The following is a 22,831-nucleotide window of genomic DNA, read 5'->3' as shown; positions in this document are numbered from 1 at the left end:
ATTTCTAGAAAGTTTAGTGCACAGCAAAGAAAACCTAAATTTTTGATTTTGTTCTTTGGTTTATGGCTGAATATTTTAACTTCTAAACAATGCCCAGGAGTTCATATCCATCTTTATTAACTTTACTATATATACAAAATGATAATAAAATGACCTATGTCCTACAGAACCCTAAACTATTTTCAGTGTAAATCATCTGGTCAATGCTGAGTTAACTGAAAATGCAAGTAGAATACTGCCTCCCGCCAGTATGCTCAAGTTCATCAGGATTTTATTACATTAAGTCAAAGAATTTCATCCCTCAATGAAAATCATTATATCCTAAGGTGACCATAAACTCTTGCACAGATCCTAAAGCAAAATCTTTCCCAAGAAAAAGTGGAAAAGTAGTCACCCATCTGGTATTTTAAGTAGCAATGGAGATTTTTAATGGTTCGCTTAAAAAAAAAAAAAAACAAAAAAAAAAAACCCCAAAGACTAGGCCTTAGAGACTAAGGATATATTACTTTTGAAATAATCCTTTAAAGAGCTCTCCAAACAGATTTGTTAAATGTGTATGCCTGGATATGTTATGTAAAAAGGAGTTTCTCACAGGTAACCTGAGGTGAGGTTTTAAACTGACCTTAGAATGTCCGGAGATGGATTTCTAGGGACTCCAAGAACCTCCTGTAACTAGAGGCAAAATTATGTGCAGATTTTCCTGAGAAGAGGACCCATGGCCCTTCAGGCTCCTTGGGATTATACCCCCACCAAAAGACTTGTGACTCAAAAAAAAGTTTAAAACTGCTTATTTGAGTGCTTTAAAAATATCCTCATTTTAATATTTCTTCAACTTGGCACTTTGAAACGTTAGGCTACAAAGTCATGTAAATTGTTCCAATAAAATATGTAATAGATCCCTTATAAAATAACCATTAAATACAAAAGTATCTGAAGAGAAAAGCCAGTTGAATTTTAATCCTCAGATAATTTCTAAACAGTTTAAAGAGATAATTGTCCTTTCCCCCCCACTCAGAATAGATTATAATAGAATAATAATATTAGCAATAAACTAAACCCCCAAATGCTTAGTTTTCTTCTAGAAGCTCTCATTTTCCCAGGGGAATTCTATATCTGTATCAATGGCATTAGTGAGTCACAGTATTTAATAATACTTTTTGTCAATGAGCCTTTCAACATTCTATGTAAAAAAATAAATAATGATGGATCAGTATGAGAGCAAAATTCCCTAATATCAGTTAAATGAAATAATTGGGACTATTCCTTGGGATTTAATGTAATTAGACTTTTCAGATAATGCTAAAATATAAATACAAACTTGACAAATTTATCATTGCAAACTGAATTACATGTCCTACTACATTTTGATGCATGTCAGTACTCCAGCACGTATTCTAGTATGCTTTCTTACACCCCATGAAACTTGCTGTGATACACATTCATTCTGTTTTCTGGAGAGAGAACAAGAAAAGTTTAAGTCTGTCAAATAACCTTTCACCTAAATAATACCAATTCTTTGAGCATTTATATTATACTTTTAATCTTTTTTTTTCTCTCTTAATTTTATACCATGGAGAACTTATGCCCATTAAAAGAAAAGTAAGTTTCCCAAAGAGGGCTGAGCACACAGCCATTCCAACCCAGGAGAGACTTACTATGAAAGAGAACAAAAAATTCTATAGAAACACTTCTCAAAGGTGACAGACCTTTCACTACCTTTAGGAAAGGGTTAGTGATAAGCCAAACTATTTTTTACAGCCAATGATCCAGATTATTGTACTTAAATAGGAAATTAGCATTCATCAATTGCGAAGAATAGTCTTCATAGAAAGAAAACCCTGTTTATTGGAAAAACACCCTTTAAGAAAAGAAACCCTAAAAAATAAGTGTATTATTTTACCACTTTTAAGTTGCTATAACATATTTTAAATAACTTCCCATTTTAGACGGCTAGGGTCTGAAAATGTGCTATAAACAAATGTCTCAATGACCACTTAATATTTAAGGTTGATTTTTTTACTTAATGATAGGTATGCCCATAATCAACCAAGGATTAATCATAACTCCAGTATTCTGGGCCCTTGGACCACACCAGTACCTCTTAGGAGCCATGGAATACTTATATTTATAACTAGGGAGGGTGAGAGTAAACTCTGTCATAACATACAAGGGGTCCTGTGCAGAGCCATACCTACTATCTTCTACCCAGCAAACTGAGTTTCTTAATGCACTAAAACGTCAGCGATGTAGACCATGTGGGAACATAGGCCAGAATGAAAATAGAAAAAAGGTTTTAATCCAGTTGTATCACACAAATACAAATCACAAGCTGCCCTTAGTACAGATTCTTGGAGACCTATTTTCTGAATAAAGATTAGGCATTTATTATCCTCAATCTGAAATAGGCCTTCAATCCTGGGCAATCCTTTTGCTCATCTAGTGATTTGCTCCCCTTAATGAAGTCTATTCCAAACCCTCAACATTTTCCTCAAGCTTTCTACCTCTTTCCTTTCTCCTCAGTCCCCAGCAGCTCTCCACTAGCTGACGTAGTTTCTCAAAGCAAGAAAATGACAACACTCAATTTCACTTGCCCAACTCGTGAGGCAAAAAACAATCTACAGCTTTCCCACGTTATCTCCTCAGGAAAGGAGGAAAAACTTGCCCAAGACCTGTGCTTGATTTGATTCCATTCCCATTCACCCTCCCAATACACTTTTCACTTTATTCTATTAATGTTCTTCATCACACTCTGCATTAGCTCCTTCCCCTTGGTATACATATGTTCAACTTTCCTTCATACTAAGAATAATCTTTCTCTCACTCCCCCTACATAGAGGACCAGATGGAGTGGGAAGTGTAGGATAACAAACATTGAGAGGAATTAAGTTACACCTGTTCTCAAAACCACCCACGTTCCCTAGAAAAGACAAGCCCATTACCTTAAAATTCCCCAGACACCCACCATACAAGGCTGATGACGCAAAGTAAACTGAGCTGGGAAAACTACGATGAAAACTGGTAAGCTAGCAATTAGCTGAGGGCTTAAGTCTTGTTGAAATGAGAACTGCTTAAGTAAACTAGTGGTATTGGATCCAAAATTGAAAACCTTGTCTGTTTTTCTCTTTCTAGTAACAATGTAGTCAAAGAGAAAGTAGTATCCTTTGTCCTTCATGTTCTAGAATACAGTTCCTGATCACCTCTCACTGAATTCTGTGGCAAAGTCCTTACTCTCAACTCTGGAACCCTATTCTGTGCCGAAGACCCAAGGGCCAAAGGGCCAGAGAGTATCCAGACTCACTCAGATCTATCTTTAGCAATGAATAAAGAGAAGACTTGAAAGCACTTTTTAAGTACTTGTTAGATGACAGGGCTCACAGTGTCAGTGTTATTTCACAACGAATTGTGAGACATTAGGAAAATCAAGTGATTTTTTTTTACATTAAGTTAGTAATGAGTGGCAAGAGCAGTAATTGCTCCAGATGGTGTCTAAAATGGTAGAGGACACAAATGCTTCACTTTACGTGCTGAAACTTTCGTTTTAGCAAACCCTACTCTTAAGTTTTACCTAATAAATAAAAACAATTGTATACTCTTCCATTCATACAGCATTCTGTCCTTTAAAAGAACTTGTAAATTAAAATTTTTCATACTTATAAATGTACTTAGAATACATGCTTATTTTACACTTCTAGGAAAGGGTGGGGGCTCAAACATTTTTAGAGTTAATACCATTAAGTTAATGTACTGCTTGATATACCTTGAGTATCTTTTCCATAACATTACATAGAAGCCGATCTCATTTCTTTTACATACAGGTAACACTTTCATGTATGGCCGTAACTGTAATTTTCTTAACCTACTTCCCATTGATGGGCACTTGTGTACGTTCCAATAGCTTACTATTATACTGACCATGTGTCTTGGTGCATTTGTACATTTGTATATTGGTATATTTGTACATTTCTGTTTGATAAAATTCCTTGTAGTGCAACTGATGGGTCAAAAAGTGTTCACATTTAACCATTAACAGATATCACCAAACTAATCCTCCAAAATGGGATACAAGTTTAAGTGTTCACGAGCAGCAAACAAGAGGCTTTCTCTCATCTCTACTAATCCAAAAATTAACAATCCAAAAATAGGTCTAATATTTTAATTTACATTCTCTTAGTAAAAGGACCCATTTGTGTCTTTTTCATCTATGAATGACTTATTCATATCTACTGCTGTCTTTTTCTATTGTGCTGTTGATCTATTTCTATTATATTTGTATTAATTTTTGTCTTAAAAATAATGATGGGGATAACTTAACTACATATCTATAAACCCTGCTCTAAAACCTCTTAGTGGTAAGTTACTTTCTCTGGCAGTTAACTGTGATTTTAAAATTAATAAAAGCAGAATAATTAACTTAGGAAATATAACTTTAGACTATAAAGAAAGTTTTATGTATATTTTAGGGTAATAGTATTATATTTGCCTTGATATCTTCTATTTGGATCATAACTTGAAATGCACTAAATTTAATCAGGATTTTCCAAACAAAAGATTTCTTGGAATCACTGAATTTCAAACTCTAAATATCTTTACTGAGTAATTTTTTAAGGCTAATGGGTACCAAAAAAACACACAACAAAAATGTCTATATGCAATAAAAGTCTATATATGCAAATTCTGATCATTTAAACTATTCCTCCTTTAAGAAATTATCAAATCCCTAAGGTGGATGGGGAAATGAGCAGAAAATTCAAAAGTGCTCTAACTGCCTGGAGGGTATATTCAATTCTGTTTCCAGGTAAAAACTCAATTACCTTAATAGATGTTAACAGATTTGGTGGTTGTTCAGGAAATTTAATTATATAGTGACATCCCACAAGCTTTGCTGTGGGTTACGTGCTGAACTCAACCATAGATTATCTCCCCGGGCACTGGTTATTGAATAAAAGTAATTTTGGTGAATCACAGAGGTGATTTCTCCAAGAATTTGTGTGTTCTTAAGGATGTTTGTCCTTTCATAATATTTAGGGTTTTTTTCTTTTCTGCCCCTCCTACCCTTTGATTCATTTCTATCTAGTCATTTATACTATGGACTATATACAAGGTGGGGCTAAAGCAGGTTTATAGTTCTGAGCACATGAAACAGTTTGTTCTTGTATTATTAATTATTGTATTATTTTCCATACAAACAACTGTAAAACTACTTTTGCCCCGCCCTAGCAGTCTTTAATGTAAATGCAATCTATAAATGGAATCTTTATATATTCCGTGGTGTTAAATTAAACCAGGATTTCTCAACCTCAGCACTATTAACCCTTGAGGCTGGACAATTCCTTGTTCTGGGAGGGCTGTCCTTGTCAATGTTGAATGCTTAGTAGCATCTTTGATCTTAACCTACTAGGCGCCAGTAGCACCCCACCGCCAGTTGTACAAAAATGTGTCTAGACATTGCCCAATGTCCCCTGAGGAGGCACGACTGCCCCCGCCACCCCAGCTGAGAACTACTGAGTTAATCTAATTGTCTCCGGTTGGCGGGTAAGTTTTATGTTCTATTCTGCTTGCCTGTATTTGTTAATTTTCCTATAATGGGATTTCTTTTTAAATAGCAACAGAGGAAACAATAAAAGAAAATAAAAAAGAATGTGTCAGTAGGGGGTGAAAGAACTCAAACCCTAAAATTATTCAGAAAGTACTTTTTAAAGAAAAAGCCTTCACCAACAGATAGTAGTATGCTCTTTTGCAGGCCCCAATCCCAGGGCTCATGCAGTCAATTTAGTAAATCCGGATCAGCACTGAAAAACGGAAGAACAGAAGAGAATAGAAAATGTGAGATTGCAAAACAAGAAATAAGAGTGTATTATTTAACAAAATTTTTTTCGGTTTATTTGTATGTAACTATTGTGATATAAAATGTATCTATTACTGTGAGTTCCTGTCAAATACTTTTGAAAATCAGATTTACTGACTATTTTAAGTTATTACAACTTTTCATTATTACAAATAACCCAGACTAGCAGGAGTTGGCTCGAAATGAATTAAAATCAAACAGTGGAGGCGAAGGGGGTCCTCAAAATTCTGAAAAGCAGGCAAATAAAGAGAGCTCAAAAACAAACACAGCAAAATGATGACAACCTGAAAACTAGTGACCAAGGACATTGGCCAAATTGTTCTTTATAAAATGTAAAGTGATAGGCAAGATTTGTTTGCCCTTCTGTTTTTTTCTGTATCTGCCCTTCTGTATTTTCCATTTTAAGCATTAATGTAACCATACCTCACGTATCCAGAATTTGTTCTAGCAGACCCCAATGAAGTTTACCTACAAAAAAATTAAAATATGGCCCTGGCTCGGTGGCTCAGTTGATTAGAGTGTTGTCCCATACACCAAAAAGGCTGCAGGTACAATTCCCAGTCAGGACACATACCTAGGTTTCAGGTTTGATCCCTGGTGGGGGCTCATGCAGGAAGCAACCAATTGATGTTTCTCTCTTTCTCTTTCCCTCTGCCCCCCTTCTTCTCCTCTCTCTGAAATCAATAAAAAACAAACAAACATATCTTCCAGTAAGGATTAAAATATGCAGGCATAAAAGACTACAGCCTGGTTAACTTTTACCCCAATTTAAAAGTAAAAGGTTTAGGCTTAAAGGTTTTAACAAATCACAGGAGTTTGTCTAAGAAGATTTACATCAAAATGCTTTTGCCTGCCAGCCGGTGTGGCTCAGTGGTTGAGAGTCGACCCATGAACCAAGAGGTCCCCGGTTTGATTCCTGGTTGGGGCACATGCCCAGGTTGCAGGCTCGATGCCCAGTAGGGGGCGTGCAGGAGGCAGCCAATCGATGTCTCTGTCGTCGATGTTTCTATCTCTCTTTCTCTCTCCCTTCCTCTCTCTCTAGAATCAATAAAAACATATATTTTTTAAAAATGCTTTTTCCTATTACATATTGTATATATTTGAAATCATCTGTTTTAAAACAATGTAAGATTCTTGAGTTTGAATAGCATGCTCAAATATTCTTAATTAGTAAGATTTTAATTAAAAAACCCAAAACTTCATATTAAAAGACAATGTTATTAAATTCTCCAAGAAGTACTTATTAAAATAATTTTAAATTACAAAATATTTATTTTTTAAAGAAATCACTTTTTCTCCTAAGACTCTTACCTTTCCGGTTTTTTATGTAGTCCAACAGATTACTACTTCTACAAAGATATTGCATAGTACTGAGATATATCATGCAGCCCCAGCACTAAAAGAAATCAGTTTTAGCAGCACTAATTTTCCACAGAGCACCACTTTCTAGACGAGGCAGATTAACAAGTGCAAATCCAGTAAATCTATTCATAAAGTGGATCATCTCGAAGTAGAAGCAAATCCATGAGTGTAATGCTTGCTTTTGGTACCTCACTTATTTTCATTTCTCAGATTGTTTTAGTGAGAAACAATACCAACAGCAAACAAAGCTCAAAAGGAAACCCCCACAAATTTCAAAACGATGCTGTTAGTATAACAAAGAAAGGCTGACATATCTCAAGAAGCACCGATGAACACCATCATGCACCTGCCGCTGAGGGTTAAAGCCCAATGCCCAGTAGCTAACTATCTGATCTTCACGGATCAAGCAAGGACTTGGTATCATCTCACGTGCAACAGTCTTTGCATAACACTCCATTTTATCCATGCCACAAAGATGGTAAATTTAGTAGTTACCAATAAATAAGTTGGGGGTCAAAGGGACTAAAGTCTTAGACTGCTCTTTATCATAAGATATCCTCAGACAAACCTCCCCATTCTTCATTCTGGCTCTATAAAATTAAGGAGCAAAGAAAAACTGTTAAGTGCTTTACTTTACAAAGAAAAGGCACTCTATATTTCCTTTGTTATATGTATGTTAATAAAGTAAATCTAACTATACCACTCCCCCTTGCACCCTCCTCCCCTAAAAAGCCTAGCTTAAAATAGACTTTTTTTAAAGTCTATTAAAAGGGGGAGGGAGAAGGATGTTCCAAGTACAGCAAAAAATTAAAAAAAAAAAAATAGAATGTCAATTTAGTACTCTCAGCACTTTAATGTTTTAAAAATCAAGTTAAGTACCAGTGGCACGTTAAGAAAACATGTTTTAAATTCCAACAGTCAAACATTAAAAAACTGGATAATGGACAAAATTTTCTGGGCTTTACCCCTAAATCTAATTATGTATTCACACAACTAAATTCCAAAAGGAATAAACAGAGTTCAGTCTAGAAATGGCAAAACTAAAACCCTTGTTTACTGAGTAAGTAAAATAAAAAAGGTATCTTTATTACTTAATCACAACGTCTGATATTTTAGCGATTATTTGAGTACACCTTTAAGTTCTCATTACTAACTATACTATGCTAATAGAAAATCTACTTTATCCACTACTGTCTGGCCTGTTTGCCTATAAAATGAAGGACTACCTAAAAAAATGGACTACCTAAACTATATGACATTTACACAAATTGGGTAAAAGAGAAACTTTAAAGAAATTGTTCCAAAGAAAATAAACATTTTTAAGGATAGAAATGTATATTTCACAAATTAAAAAGGACTAAAGTAAAAATCATTTACTGATTTGCATATATCTTTAAGCCAACAGATATTTTCATTATAAATTCAAAGCCATCTTTCGTGTTTATAAATAATTCAAGTTAAAAACCTGACACCAAATAGAAAAATCACAATGCAGTTGATCCTTGAACAACACAGTGTGCGTGTGGGGGGTGGGTATGAGGGCCACCAACACCATGAAGTCAAAAATCCAAGCATAACTTTTGAGTCCCCAAAAACATAAGCTGTCCCTCAGTATCCTTGAGGGCTAGGTTCCAAGATCCCTTGTGGATACCAAAATCCTGCAGATGCTCAAGTCCCCTATATAAAATGATGTCGGATCAATGCATACATTCGGCCCCCCACATCCATGGACTGACTCCTAGTGGAGAGTTGAAAATAGTACAGGTATTTATCGGGGAGAAAAAAATCCACATATAAGTGGAACTGCACAGTTCAAACCCGTGTTGTTCAGGGTTAGTTTTACATGATAAACTAGGTTAAAAATCAATTAATTAGGACTTTTACAAATTTAAGGCTGCATTTAGGTAAGTGTCTTTACAGCTATAGACTAAGTGAATACTATACCCCAAATTATAAGACCTAAAAAGCTTCTATAAATCTAGATGTTTAGACAAATCCAACAAGAAATTATCTAAAATATATGATTTATATCTATATATCCAATTTAAAAATTCCAACTATTAATAATTTGGAAAATGAAAACGTCTAGTCCAAAAAGTAAAAGGTGGCATCGGAAATCTACTCTGTTCAATACAGAGAAACATCCAGGGAAAAGGTGATATCTAAAGCAGAATGTTTAAAACATATATACCATGACAATACATGAATGGGGGGTGGGAGAAATGCGAAGAACACAGTGGTTAAGATTTCATACAGCTCTGGAGTCTAAGTGGACCTGGATTTGGAATCCCGGGTTTGCCAACTGCTACCGAGGACCAGCTGCTGGACCCTCACTGAGCCTCTGCCTTACTTGTTACAAAGGCTCTCGTGACACTTTCTCAGGGCATCCCGAGGATTAGTATAGGATGCCTCATATCTAAGTGCTCAATAAGCGTTAGCTATCATCATACTTCTCTTTTGTTGTCATGGTGTCCATATAAAAACTTTTTTAGCAGTTTGTGAAATGCTTTTTCTTATATGAACAAAATATTTCAAATATTCTTCCAGAGATGTAAACATGTATCATGTATCAACATATAAATTAATCCATTTTAGGAAACAAGTGTCTTGTTACTTCTAGACTTCATGTGACAGTGTGTTAGTGAATAACCTGAATAACAGGTTGGCCTGTTAACCTGAAGCCTTACTGCCCACAGCCTTAACCTGCAATGTATTATAACTCAGTCTAAGTTCATAATGGACCAGCCGCCTTCTGCCTTCCCAAGCACTGAATGGCTAAATGAAGAAAAATGGTTCGCTCCATTTTGGTTCGACCACTGAATAGAAAATGTCTTAATGTACTATCACTTGTTTATGTACAAAATAATGTACAGGTAGTGACAGATGAGAAATAGGGCCAAAGCTCTCTTCTAAAGACAAGGAACTCTAATTAATAGTTCTTTTTTTAAAAAAACTAGGGTTAGAAGAGTAAGAAAAATTTAACTTGGACCATACACATCCTATGATGTTTCTTCATTCCTACTTTCCCCAATTAAAGATATAAAATACTACTTCAAAAAGGGAGACATTACTTACTATTATAATACTTCAATAGGGGAGACACACACACACTCTCTCTCACAAATAAATATGGACCTATAATAACTTTTTTATCAGCTAGTACACTGAATACAATACATGCTATTAAGTAAACTTAGCATATTTGTCATACTGTAAAGTCTAGCAATTTCCCAGTAGAGTTTAAAAAACAATCCAGACACAAGGAGCTATTAATACCCTAAACATAACTCTCCAGAAAAAAGCATTAAAATTGAAAGTTGAACTTCAATAACTTTAGAAATGTTTTAAGGCAAATATAATTAATCAGGAAATAAACTTGGAGGAAATACCGGAATCTGACAGAACAGACTATAGTTCCATAATAATGAAATATAAAAGTGATCAAGGGAAGGGACAAATATGGAAAATCCCCAATTCTTGATTCTGGTTTTGACCTAATTTTTAGAAAAGTCTGATTAGTGAACAGAAATAGGGAGCTACTAACTTTGAGAGACTTTGAGCTTGTAGCCAGCACACCTGATGTTAAAAAATTCTCCCCAATGACATGTTTGCAATCAATTAATAAACCACCATAGCAAACTGTACACACGGGGAAGAGAAGCTATGCTTATTTCACTACTGAATAGCAAATGGCGTCAGGGTAGCCAACAAAATGCTTCACTCTTGCAGGTACCTTAACCACTGCCTTGGTAACTCAAGATCACTAAATGCATAATGCATTGTCTCATATTTTATATATGTATGGCCTAGATGATGTCATCCCAACTTTGAGCAATTCCCACAACTGACCCAGTCAGTGAAGGATGCAGAGAGATTAAGGAGAGCTGCCCTGTTTCCTTATACAGGCTGATGGTTAAGAAGTTATAATGGAGAAAAAGAGATTTATTCTTCTTCCCTTAGTTCACATTTCTGTTATAACAGAAGTGCTAAAAAATTGGATTTAAACAAAACATATAAATAAACAAAACAAAAAGACCCACATATACAGAGAACAAGTCGAGGGTTGCCAAAGGGGGTGGGGGAGGATGCAGGGATGGGTGAAATAAAAATTTTTTTAAAATAAATTAAATTTAAAAAAAAAGGATTTAAAGCTTCCTCTAATTAAAAAAAAAAAAAAATCAATTACCTTAATGAAAACATACTACATTTGTTATATTGAGTAGTCCCTTCTTCTTATGCTATAAACCTTGTTTGATTAAAACTACAATTATCACTAAAGAATAGTTCTACCTGGTACTGAATTAAGGTATCATTAAGTTTTTAGGAAAAGGTAGCCTTATCTTTGAAATTTTAAACTTCAGAAATCAAAGGTACAGAAGCATCAAGTATACAATTAACCCAGAACAACTGCAGAAATTAGAAAGGGAAGGGAGTTTATTAATGGCTCTGGTGATATCATGGCAAGATAAGAATGTAATTGCTTGACAGAACATGGTTTGTTATCTAAGAGCAAAGAAAAGTACTTTTTAGTTAGTTTTCCTAACACAACACTAGAGGGTTCTACAAAAAGTCTAATTATAACACTATGATTTGCTTGGGACATTTGCACTTAATGGACATGAGGTGAAAATATAAAATTTGGAATGAAAATGCATTAATCTCAGTCAGCTCCTAATTATCTACATTAATGAAAAAAAGGGGTTATCTTAAGTAATTCAAAACAATGGATGGAGAATTTTCAAATTACTGTTAACTTTTGATGACTCTTTTCCCTTCTTAGTTTGTCTTGTAAAGGTTTAGACTCTAGTGTTTTGGGGTCCAAAATGGGACATTAATATGGCAGACCATTTTCAAAGTAAATGATCCATCCACAGATAATGGAGTTGACGTGACTGACACATATTCCAATCAATAAACTGCACATGGACACCGCATGCTGAGCATGCTTCAGAGTAAGTTCTGAAACTATAAGAATGAGGGAAGATGACCAACACTCTCTAACAAGAGCAAAACATGCTAGTATCTAGAAAACTCCAAGCTTACCTCCTGCAGCAGATCGGCCTGCTCGATTGCTTTAAGGACATTTTTCTTGGATGTTTCCTGAACTTCCCCTCCCAAAAGAAACTCATCCAAAATAAAATAAGCCTTCTCAAAATTAAAGATGATATCAAGCTCACACACCTGAAAAACAAACAAAAAATAATAATAAAAGCAAAACATACTTATCCACTATCAGCTAGTGATAAAATCTGACCAGAGTGAATCCATCTAAATTCTTTCTAAAATACATATCATTGATTTAGTCAGTTTAATTTTCAAATCTCAAGTACTTGAAAACACAATACCTACACTCCAAGTTAGACCCAACTCTGCAAGCTCTCAACATGGGCAACTATTCTACTCATAAAAACTGATATTTTAAAATGCCTATTTCCTGAGTAATGTGATTATAACTGCCAACGAACTCTAAATTCTTCACTAAGCACTTCTATATATAACTCCTTGCAGTTGGACTCCTTTCTACTTCACTATTTTAAACCTCACTCTCACCACCATAATTAAATGAGTAGGTCTGTGGGGTCAAAGCAGTCTTGGCCAATAACTGATTGACTAGGCACACTGACAAAAAATAGTCATTCTTTCCCTCTCCCATAGTTACTTTCAGACAGTCAGAATCCCCAAGACAATCAAATAATAAACTTGTTATAGAAAAGATTAAAAGAACAAAACTATGGCATTCAATTCCCTAAAACAAAATACTACTCACACTGCCAAAATACTTGTCAAGTAATTCCACGTAACGATGAATTATTTCCAGGGTAATTAGCTCATTGTCCTGGTCCTCAATAGCACAGCAAAAATACAGACTAGCATATCTGTAACAAAAACACAAATGTGAAAAAAATTTTACCCTATAATCACAGTTCCTAAATATATTTTCATATCCTATTGTGAAAGACCCCATGTTTATACGGTTTATTTCCTCTTTTATAACAGTACAGATTATTTTTCTCCTACATTACAAATGCAATAAATGCTTAAGAGAAATTTTGAAAAGTATAGGCAAGCAAAAAAGAAAAAAGTAATAATCATTCCATCATATAACCTAGAAAGAGTAACTATTTGGCTCTTCTTCCTTTCAGGCTCCTTTCTATGTATATTCTAAAACATAACTGACCCAAGTTGTTCTGAAGTTTACTTAATTAAAACAAAATACACTGCATGACTAATTCAAACTACATGTAAACAGGGAAAAAATAAACTCTCCAACTGAAGGACTTATTGATACTGAAGGTATTGTTGAAATGAAGTCAACATTCTAGAATGTTTTATTAAAGTGTAACATACACACAGAGAAGAACACAAATCATAAGTGAGTTTTCAAAGTGAACCTGCCCATGTGCCAGCACCCAGATCAAGAAACATTACTGAACCCTCCAACCCCCCTTTCCTTGCCTCTCCAGGTCACAACCTCCCACCTCACAGGTAATTACTATCTTGACTTCTAACAGCATAAAATTATTTTTAAAAAGGAAGTTTGTAGGATTGTGCAATAAACCCCAAGAAAAGAACAACAGTTCCAAGTTATTACAGAAGTTAGAGAAAGAGAGCAGAGGAAACTGGGGCCTCTCCTCAAATTTTCATATTTCTACCCTGTTGAACTGAAGTTTAGTTATTCACCCTTGAAGAAGACTAACGTTGGAAAACTCATAGTCTCCTCCAACCAAATTAGCAGTTTAACACATGGTTATACTTAACCCAAGAAAGCCCAAACTCATTAACATACAACCCCTTCGAGGCATAGCAAATGATGACCAAGTCCTTTGAGGAGGGTTAAAAGAGCATTTCCAAATGGTTTGAGTATATTTAAGGGTTTTTAAAAAAATAAATAGTAAAAACCTAAGACATTCTAAACAAATTTCAGTTGAGACTGAGGAGCATTCAAGTGGTTTTTAGACAACACAATGGGCAATTAATGCTCAAATCATTAATGTAAAATAATATATAAATGAGCACATCTCAATTCAATAAATTCCTGCTCTTCAGTATGAGAATAACTATTTACATAACAATCTACTAATTTCAATATTATCAAAACCATTTCATCTTATCTGATTTTTCCAACAGCAAATATCCTCCTGCTTGATTACAGGAAAAAAAAAAAAGAGGCCCAAGAGTACAGGGCCTGCCAAGTAGTTGTACTGGGACAAATCTTTTTCAGTCCTTTACCATCTACCCCACCCCACCAGCATCCCGTCATACACATGAATTTTTGCCATACCCGTTCTACCTGATTTCTACATTCAGTAAGTTACTTAAAATGTGGGGTCTCCTGCAGAGAGCAGGTGCTCGAATGCATTCATTTATCATCATAAAGGACATAACAGGGCACCTCCTCCAACTTCAAGGAAGAACTTCCTCTTTTTCCCAGCGTTAACCTGTTTCTGTTTATGTTTAAAATGTAGTGGGATGTTATAACTCTCCATCCTCCTGAATCCATGCTCACCGAACAGTTTTGAATTTGGGGAAATTGATACAAATGACACATTAAGGTGCCCTGAATTAAGGAAACTAAAGATTAAAGGGACTGACATTGAAAATGGTAGATTTAAAACCAGACATGACTAGCTAACATGAACAGAATGCTAAGTGATTCCATTAGAAAGAATTTACTATTAGTTTCAGGTAAAATTCTTTTTAAGATTTCTTTTTCTTTTTTCACTTAAATCAGTTTACTTTACTTTCTAAGCTTAAAACTATACACATTCTTTGCCCCCTCCCCCAGGAGGATGCAAAAACCAACAGTGAAAGTGAAATATTTAAATTACTACAATTATTTGGCCAAAAGGATTTTTTTAAATTTATCTTTATTGTTGAAAGTATTATAGATGCTCCCCTTTTTCCCCATTGACCCCCTCTGCCGGGCACCCACCCCCCCAGCCAAAAGAATTTTTAAAACTAAATTTCATCTGGCAATACCCTATAGCTACCAACATGTTGACAGTAGATAGGAATTTAAAATAACAAATCCAATCTGATCAAATCCACAATTAAGTGAAGTTTTCATTTTATTCAGTTGTGAACAAAATAGCAGCCATTGTTTTATACAATGTACTAATGGTATCAATATCAACTTCAGAAGAAATTATCTGCCCAGTTCGTGCAAAACAGGAACAGTTACCTTCTGTTGAAAGGATGTGAGCTTTTCAAACTTGATTCTTTTTCATTTGTCATAATTTCCAAATAAAATAAATGGCTCCAGCTCCCTATGTGACCGAGTAGGTCTCCCATGAAGTCATTATACAGCCACTTAGGGGTATAATCTTTGGAACATTCTATAGTTCAAAAGGCGTTCAAAGTCTCGAGAGTACATATTAGTTATTTTTGTTTCTTCCTTTTGTCTTGTTTGCTTCAGTATATCCACTGCATCAACGGACTCAAAGATTTTTTTCAATGTTACTGTTCAGTAATCCAATGCTTGCACCGCCCTTACTCCTTACCCACTGTACTGCCTCTACTTACCAACAGCACTTTAACACTAGTCAAAGGTCCTCAATTGTATGAGTCATTCGAAAATATTAATTTAAATATCACCAGATTGATGTGTCTAAGCACCAATCAGTAACATTAAAGCACACACAAACAAACAAACAAAACCCCGGAACACATTATTTAAATGTTTGCTCTTGCTCAGAATGGAAAAAAAACCACCAAATTAAATGAATTCTTCATTGTAGGTGAACATCTAGTTATCAGGATTATAAGAAGGTATGTCTTTCCAAGAAGCTTAGGGGAGAAAGAGAAGCATAATAATAACAGATAACATTCATTGAGTCCTCATATTTTACCATTTTAATCCTCACAACAATCCTTCCAGAGAAAAACCATTGTCACTTGCATTTAGGAGACTCAGGCTTAATTGAACAACCTCCCCAAGAATGGCAATGATACTCCAGAGCCCAAGTTTTATATTAAAAACTACAGCCAGGAACTGTATTAAATAAAGTAGTCCTGCATCTGGCTAAAAATTAAAACACATTCAAAGCAATATTTTAACAGCTTTGAAAAGAGATAAAAATTGTTTTACTTATTTAGTGAAAGATTACCAAAAGAACCTGAAGTGTACTCCCTATTTTTAGAAATGGCTTTTAAAAACTGAATAATGAGCTCATTTTGTTCTCTTAGTGCATATTTGTAAGTCTGAATATGAAGTAAAATTAATAATAGACTAGTAAGAAGAAAGGTATGTTTGGTTATTTTTAGCGAGTGGATTAAGGCTTACTCTAATTACTGGCACTCACAGAACATCTGAAAGTGCCTATTCTTATATTCAAAACACATGACTTCTCCACAGTCAGCTAAATATCAGCTGATGGTGGGTGAATGTAACTAAACTGTTCTCAATACCCACGGTGTCATTAAAAATTCTTTTGTTAGTAAAGAAAATCAATACAGTCCTCTTCAGCGAATTCTCAAGTTAGTAATTTGGAGATGCATGTATTTTTTAATTTTAAGACTTTAATCCAGTGCCTCTTCCATAACATGCTGCACAAAATAGGAAAAGAAAAAAAAAAAAGATAGTGTTCTATCTTCAAAGGATCTCAAGAGCATTTATTTTAGAGATGAGGAAACAAAGGCCAAATGACTTGTTCAAAGTCACAAAACTAGCTAATGGTACAAAAGGAATAGAACTCAAGTCCCCAGACTTTCAGTCCATTTTTTCAGCTATACTAATTTTAACCTTACTCCCTTCCTACTACTCCAGATAACTGTTATGCAAAATGCTCAGGAGGGAGAAAGCGGATGAGACTACTTGAGGGAGACAGAAAGATCACTTGCTGATTTGAAGAATGACAGACAGTGCTAGCTCAGAATTTCTCAGGAGCTAAGCAGTAATTCTTTTGCTTAAAAGGTCTTCTCTTCCATCTGGACTAATCACTTGTTTATATCAACAAATAACTATGTCCTTAGTAGAACTGGTGGTTTTCAGTATGAAATGGGGGTGGTGGTGCATAGAAAAACCAATTAAATTCTAACTTTTGTATGTGCATTTTCTCTCAGTAAAGCTGTGTGTGTGTGTGTGTGTGTGTGTGTGTGTTTATTGTACCTTTTATTTATAGGAGCTTGATGCAAGTATCAGAGTCAGGTTACATTTCCCTTTATAGCCTTTAAAAGAAAAAATTGTGGCCCAACATGGGTGGGCTGAATGCTGCATGTAGGAACACCATTAGAGCTTTCTATCCTTCCGTTTAACACGAATCTCCATTCCTAGGATTCATTTTCTTGCTGGTATTTTCCTCCTCCACACGGGGGACTCCTTCCCCTATCTAGAAATAAGCTTAAGTCTCTCACACCTATTTTAAGCCCTGTCCCTCACTCCTAATCTATGGGTGGTTACCACCTCTTCTGTCCTTCAGATCAAAGCTCCCCAAATAATCTACATTTGCTGTTTAAATGTTTCCAGGTCTTCATCTTTCTCCCCATTTCTTCAAGAGTTCTCTCCCTACTATTTCACTGAAAATGTTCCCACAAAGGGCATTTTATGAAATGCCCACTGTAAAATCTGAGAGTCTTTCTTCACTGTAATTGAACTGTATGCAACATTTGGCACTGGTGACTCCTCTTCTCCATGTTACTGACCCTCTTCCCCTTTTCCTCCCACTTGAATGTTAGTGATGAAACACATTATGCCTAATTATCCCTCCAAGCAGACTTCCACACCTATGCCCGCCCCAAGAAAACTAGGCATCTCCAAATGGAAGTCACACAGGCATCTCAACGTCAACTTGTCTACCAACTCACCATTCAGCCTGTCAGCAGAACCAGAAAAGTGGAATCGCTCCATTCCTCCCCTTTTGCTGCCCTCCTCCCTTCTAGAAGGGAGCAAGTCTTATAAAATTTACCTGGGTAACAGCTCTTTCCACCTGCTGAGCACACAGCAAGAGGTCTTCTTTCAGGAACTCATTATAATTCGGTCTCCTAACAAATTCCCCCTCAGGTTCCAGTCTCAGTCCTTTCCCCACCCATTCTCCAATTATAAAGATCTGTTAAGAAAGGCAAATCTGCTCTTTTTTCGTCCCTGTTCAAATCCTTAGCTTCCACACTTAAGATTTGAGCTGTAGCCCCTATGCCAGTCACTAACTAGCATATGACCTTGGACAAGTCACTTCTCCCAAATTCTAACTTAAAAAAAAAGTTGACGTTCCATCAACAGTAGTGGTTTTCAAACTCAAGAGCCATCTCATAGGCAGAGGGTAGAGGCCAAGTGAGCAAGTGGTATAGGACCAGTCTTTATTTCACAAGAGCACCTCACTTCCACTTGTTTCATTTAAGGTTCCATCCTTGGGGCAAAAAGCTTTTTTTTGTTTTTAATCACTTAAAAAGTAATATAATGTTATATACCAATTCACCTAAAAAAAAAATAATTAACTAGATATTCTAAGAACTCTCCAAGATCTAAGATGCTATGATTTTTCCCCTAGCTGGTTTGGGTCAGTGGTTAGAGCGTTGGCCCATGGACTGAAGGGTCCCGGGTTCGATTCCAGCCAACGGGCATGTGCCTCGGTTGCAGGTTCAATCCCCAGCCTGGTCAGGGTGCGTGGGGAGGCAACCAATATATGTTTCTCTCTCTCATCGATGTTTCTCTCTCTTTCTCCCCCTTCCACTCTCTCTGAAAAACAATTGAAAAAATATCCTCTGGTGAGGATTAAAAATAATAAAAATAAATAAATAAAATACTATGATTTTTCTCAACAAGTACTAAACAAAACACTGGACACAAAATCACCCAAAGATGACTAAATTAGTTTTATTGGAAAGAGGAGTCTACAGTATTTTTAAAATTCTTGATGTCATATAATCTCTATTACTTCCTGTCATTTCTCCCACAAAATACACCACCCACACTTGGAGTGGAATCCAGGAAAGCTGAGACAAAAACCCAGATTTCTCTTCAACCCTCCTTGTAGCCCATATTGTTAGTTCCCTACATATCTCCCATAGAAGAAAATTTTTCACACGCAGAAACCCTTGTACCTTAAAAACAGTAAATTATTCCTAAGGGTAGAGAAATGGGGAAAAAACAGAGTAAGTATATTTCTTTTAACATAATTAGAACAATTTTGAGAAACTTATTTTAAGGTATTAAAAGACTTTCAGATGCTAATAAAGATAAATGCATTTTTTTAAAAGCTTAGTGTTAAAAATATTTTATCTATTCTTGGCAAATTTATCTGTCAGATCTAATCACACCTCCAGCACAGCAACAAGTCTACGTCTAATTAAGAAACACTACTAACAGATCCTGTATATACACAAAAATTTTAAATATTTATATGACTCAAATGGTCTACGTATTCAAGGTGTTTATAAGTAAGATTCTAAAAGTCAGATGAAAGGCATGTCAATTATCAGTCATTACGTTATAGATTTTTGGGGAGAAGAGGGAGGGAGGAAATGCTTATCTAAATTCAGAGAATTACTCACACATTTTAAAATACTGATCCTATTTCCCCCCTGCAAAGGGATGAATTCATTGAATTTTTCTAAAAAAGATGATTAAGGCTTTAATTATATAATTAGCTTTAAAACAACTTCCCTGATTTTATCATGTTAGCCTGGGTAACCAAAACAATTTATTTTAGAAAATACAAAGCTTTAACTTAAAACCTTTTTCATCTAAATCCTTTTTAATCATTATCTATAAAGGTTATCTCTGAAAAATCTGTAATTTCCACATTACAAATGACCAAACATTTGATTCTGCTATTTCACCTTTCTGAAAAATAAAAATGATACCTCTTGTAAACAATCTTCAGGTCTCGCCACTCAAGAAAGCTGCACATTTTAGGCTTCCGTGCTAAAACGGTTTGAACAAGTTCTCTTGTGATCTTTTTCTTCTCTTTGTCTGATAGTGGGACATACCATTTCTGCAGTCGAAGCTTTCCCTGACGACTAAAAAGCAACATAAACTGCATCTGTTAAGATAAATAGAATCAAAATTACATGCAATACTTTGATTCAATAAAGTTAAGATTAAGATGATGTTTCACAGAGCTTTGTGGGCAGGGCATTTAACTGACAAATGATTAGTAGCCATCAATATTTCTATGCCAGTTAAAATAGCAGGAAATTCTCGTAGAAAGATCTTCCCACCAGATGCAAATCTCCCCACCCCACCCTGTTCCACCTAAGTTTGGAGCCTGCAGAACAAAAAGAAAAGCAGGCATTTAGTTGAAGTGAAAATTTTGAGGTAAAAGAAAGACAACTCTTGCAATTTAAGAAACTATTGTCTATCTGTGCTATACATTCCACACTCTCTATATGCATCAAAAGAGAATTGTTAATGTCAACTGATTTAGGTACATTTGAAAGAAACAGAAGACCTACTATTTTTCACCCTGAAGCTGTTCTTGTTCCAGGATGAATTACTTGTAGGCAGGCTGCTATCACTTAGAATGCTTTCTTCCATTTATGCTTACACATTTTATTTTACTTTATTTTTATTTTTTTCAATTACAGTTTACATTCAATATTATTTTTATGCTCACATATTTTAAGCAAAAGATCTAAAATATTAGCCAAAAATCTCATAAACGCACACTTTCCTTAATAAAAGCCTAACAGTAAAGTCTCTCTTCTCATCTCACTTTTTTAAAATTCCAAGATAAATATGCACACAATAAAGTGGTAATTTTTATGAAAGAGAATATAAACCTTTAAAAAGCCAAAATAAGAGCTACACACATTCAGAAACATTACAGAAAATACTTCATTTAAAATTTTAAAAAATAGCATTTACAGATGGAGTGGACGCTGAATTCTAGTGTATTTTACATATACTATTTTGTATTTATTTGAAATCTGCAAATCTTGATTAGCTACATGTTTCATTTTCAAGAAAAGCTTGTAGTTCAACTCATCTTAAATGGAAACAGATAAACATTGTTTCTAGGAAGGCAATTTAAAGGTAGAATTCAGACAGGTATTTTTTTTTTCTTTTTACTATTGTAACCTCCTTTAATAATGTTGCCAGAAGTAAGATTCCAGCCTGATTCTTATTATTCACCACACCATCTTGAATTTGAACATGGGGTGGGGAATTCATGCAACCAATTTAGGATAAAATGGGCCCTAAATTTCGCTAAGAAATTATTGTCGCTTTTTGTAGTAATCCAAACAGGCATCAGCGAGATACTTAGACATTTATGTTGCGGCTATTTAACTTTATTAAAGTTAAAATTGGCTTATTACACCTTACTTAAAACACTTCACTGGCACAAAATGAACGAAGGATATTTGTGGTATCTAAGTGCCTCCCATACAGGTCCTGTTAAGCTAGCGGCATTCGAAGAGGACACCAAGTAAAGCATCGACTGGACAGCGTTGAATGCAAGCCCATTACCAGAACTTGGAAAAGAACAGACCCGTCTTCCAGGATCTCGGTGACCAGGAGGGGGGCGGGGGGTTGCTTTCGAAACGATACGGACTTCAAGGCTGTCGGCAGCAGGGTCCTACCTCCCCCTCCCTACTAACTTTATAGGATGAGTAAATAATTCATTCTTTAAAATAAATGATGTGCTAATACGGGACGAAGAGCAAGGCACAAGTCTACTCTCCCTCTGGTTAAAAACAATGCTTTGATTTTGCCGCCAATCCCGGGGCACCTCAATTCCTCGAGACTGGTCTTAAAATCAACGGGCTCGGCCGCGGAGCCGCGGATCGCGCTCGGGGCCAGTGGTCCTGGGTCCGGCCGCCTCCGACGCGTCCCCGCGGGGCCGCACTCCATCACTGCTCCAGCCCGGGCGAGGCGACGGGCACGGAGCGGGGCAGACAATGGCACCCGCCGCCGCGCAGGGGGCGCCCAGAGTCCTCGGCCGCCGCCGCCCCCGGCCGCCGGCCCTCCCGAAAACGTTCCGCAAAACTTGAGGGGATTCCCGACCCACAGGTGCGGCCGGGCCGCCGCGGTGTCTGGGGCTGTGACCCCACATCCCGGGACGCGGACGCGGAGAGAAGTGAGTTGCGAGCATCGCGCCCCGGCGCTGGACCCGGCGGGCGCGGGGTGGGGTCGTCAGGGTGCGCGCAGGGCGGCTGGGGGCGCGCCCTCCCCTCCCAGCCCGCTGCCGGTCCCCGGCACCCCGGCTCGTCCCCCGGGACTTACGGCGGCCGCGGGCCGCGGGCGCGGCGCTGCTCGGCCGGCGGAGGAGGCGGAGGCTGAGGGGAAGCCCCTGTCGCTGAGCTCAGAAGAAGAAGCCGTGGTGCTTGTGGGGAGGGGACCCGCTTACTGGATGGAAGGCAGAGGAGGCTAGGGGAGGGCGAGCCGGCAGACCCCGCCCCGGGGGCCGGGCGAGGGAGGAGCCGGGGCTGCGGCGAGCGGAGGGGCGGGCTGGGCGGCGCGCGGGCGGCGCTGGGCAGCCTCCAGCTGCACCGGAGACGGCGCAGCGGACTGCACAGTCCGAAGAAGCCGATTGGCGGGGTCCCTACCGAAAGGGGTGGTCTGGACCGGAAGCCGGGCCACGTGACCCGGAAGCGGCCGCTGCTGGAACCCGCGAGGCTGCGCACACCTACGTGTGCCTTCGGAACGCGCGCGGGCGGCCCCTTCGGCTCTTTCGTGGCAGGGAGACA

The 22,831-nt window shown here is 37.0% G+C and overlaps 1 protein-coding gene across 3 annotated transcripts in view; it reads right to left on the bottom strand.

Annotated features, from left to right (window-relative positions):
• Window positions 1-22,468, bottom strand: part of AP1S2 (adaptor related protein complex 1 subunit sigma 2) — a 28,214-nt gene extending 5,746 nt beyond the window's left edge. For 2 of the 3 annotated variants that reach the window (XM_087829378.1, XM_087829379.1), the window contains exons 1-4: window positions 22,368-22,468; window positions 20,006-20,184; window positions 12,975-13,083; window positions 12,251-12,388 (exon numbers count right to left, since the gene is read on the bottom strand). In XM_087829378.1, coding sequence (XP_087685504.1) covers window positions 12,251-12,388; window positions 12,975-13,083; window positions 20,006-20,184 — 426 coding nt within the window. In that variant the 5' untranslated portion in view covers window positions 22,368-22,468. Of the gene's footprint in view, window positions 1-622; window positions 1,452-12,250; window positions 12,389-12,974; window positions 13,084-20,005; window positions 20,185-22,367 lie in introns of all 3 variants that reach the window. The other variant, XR_015716467.1, reaches the window with a different exon arrangement.
• Window positions 22,469-22,831: the final 363 nt, after the last annotated feature.

The sequence above is a fragment of the Miniopterus natalensis genome, chromosome X (genome assembly GCF_054644295.1).
Source record: "Miniopterus natalensis isolate mMinNat1 chromosome X, mMinNat1.hap1, whole genome shotgun sequence".
Classification (NCBI taxonomy): Eukaryota; Metazoa; Chordata; class Mammalia; order Chiroptera; family Miniopteridae; genus Miniopterus; species Miniopterus natalensis.
Note: the sequence above shows the minus strand (reverse complement) of the source record. Positions and strands in the feature narration are given on the sequence as shown.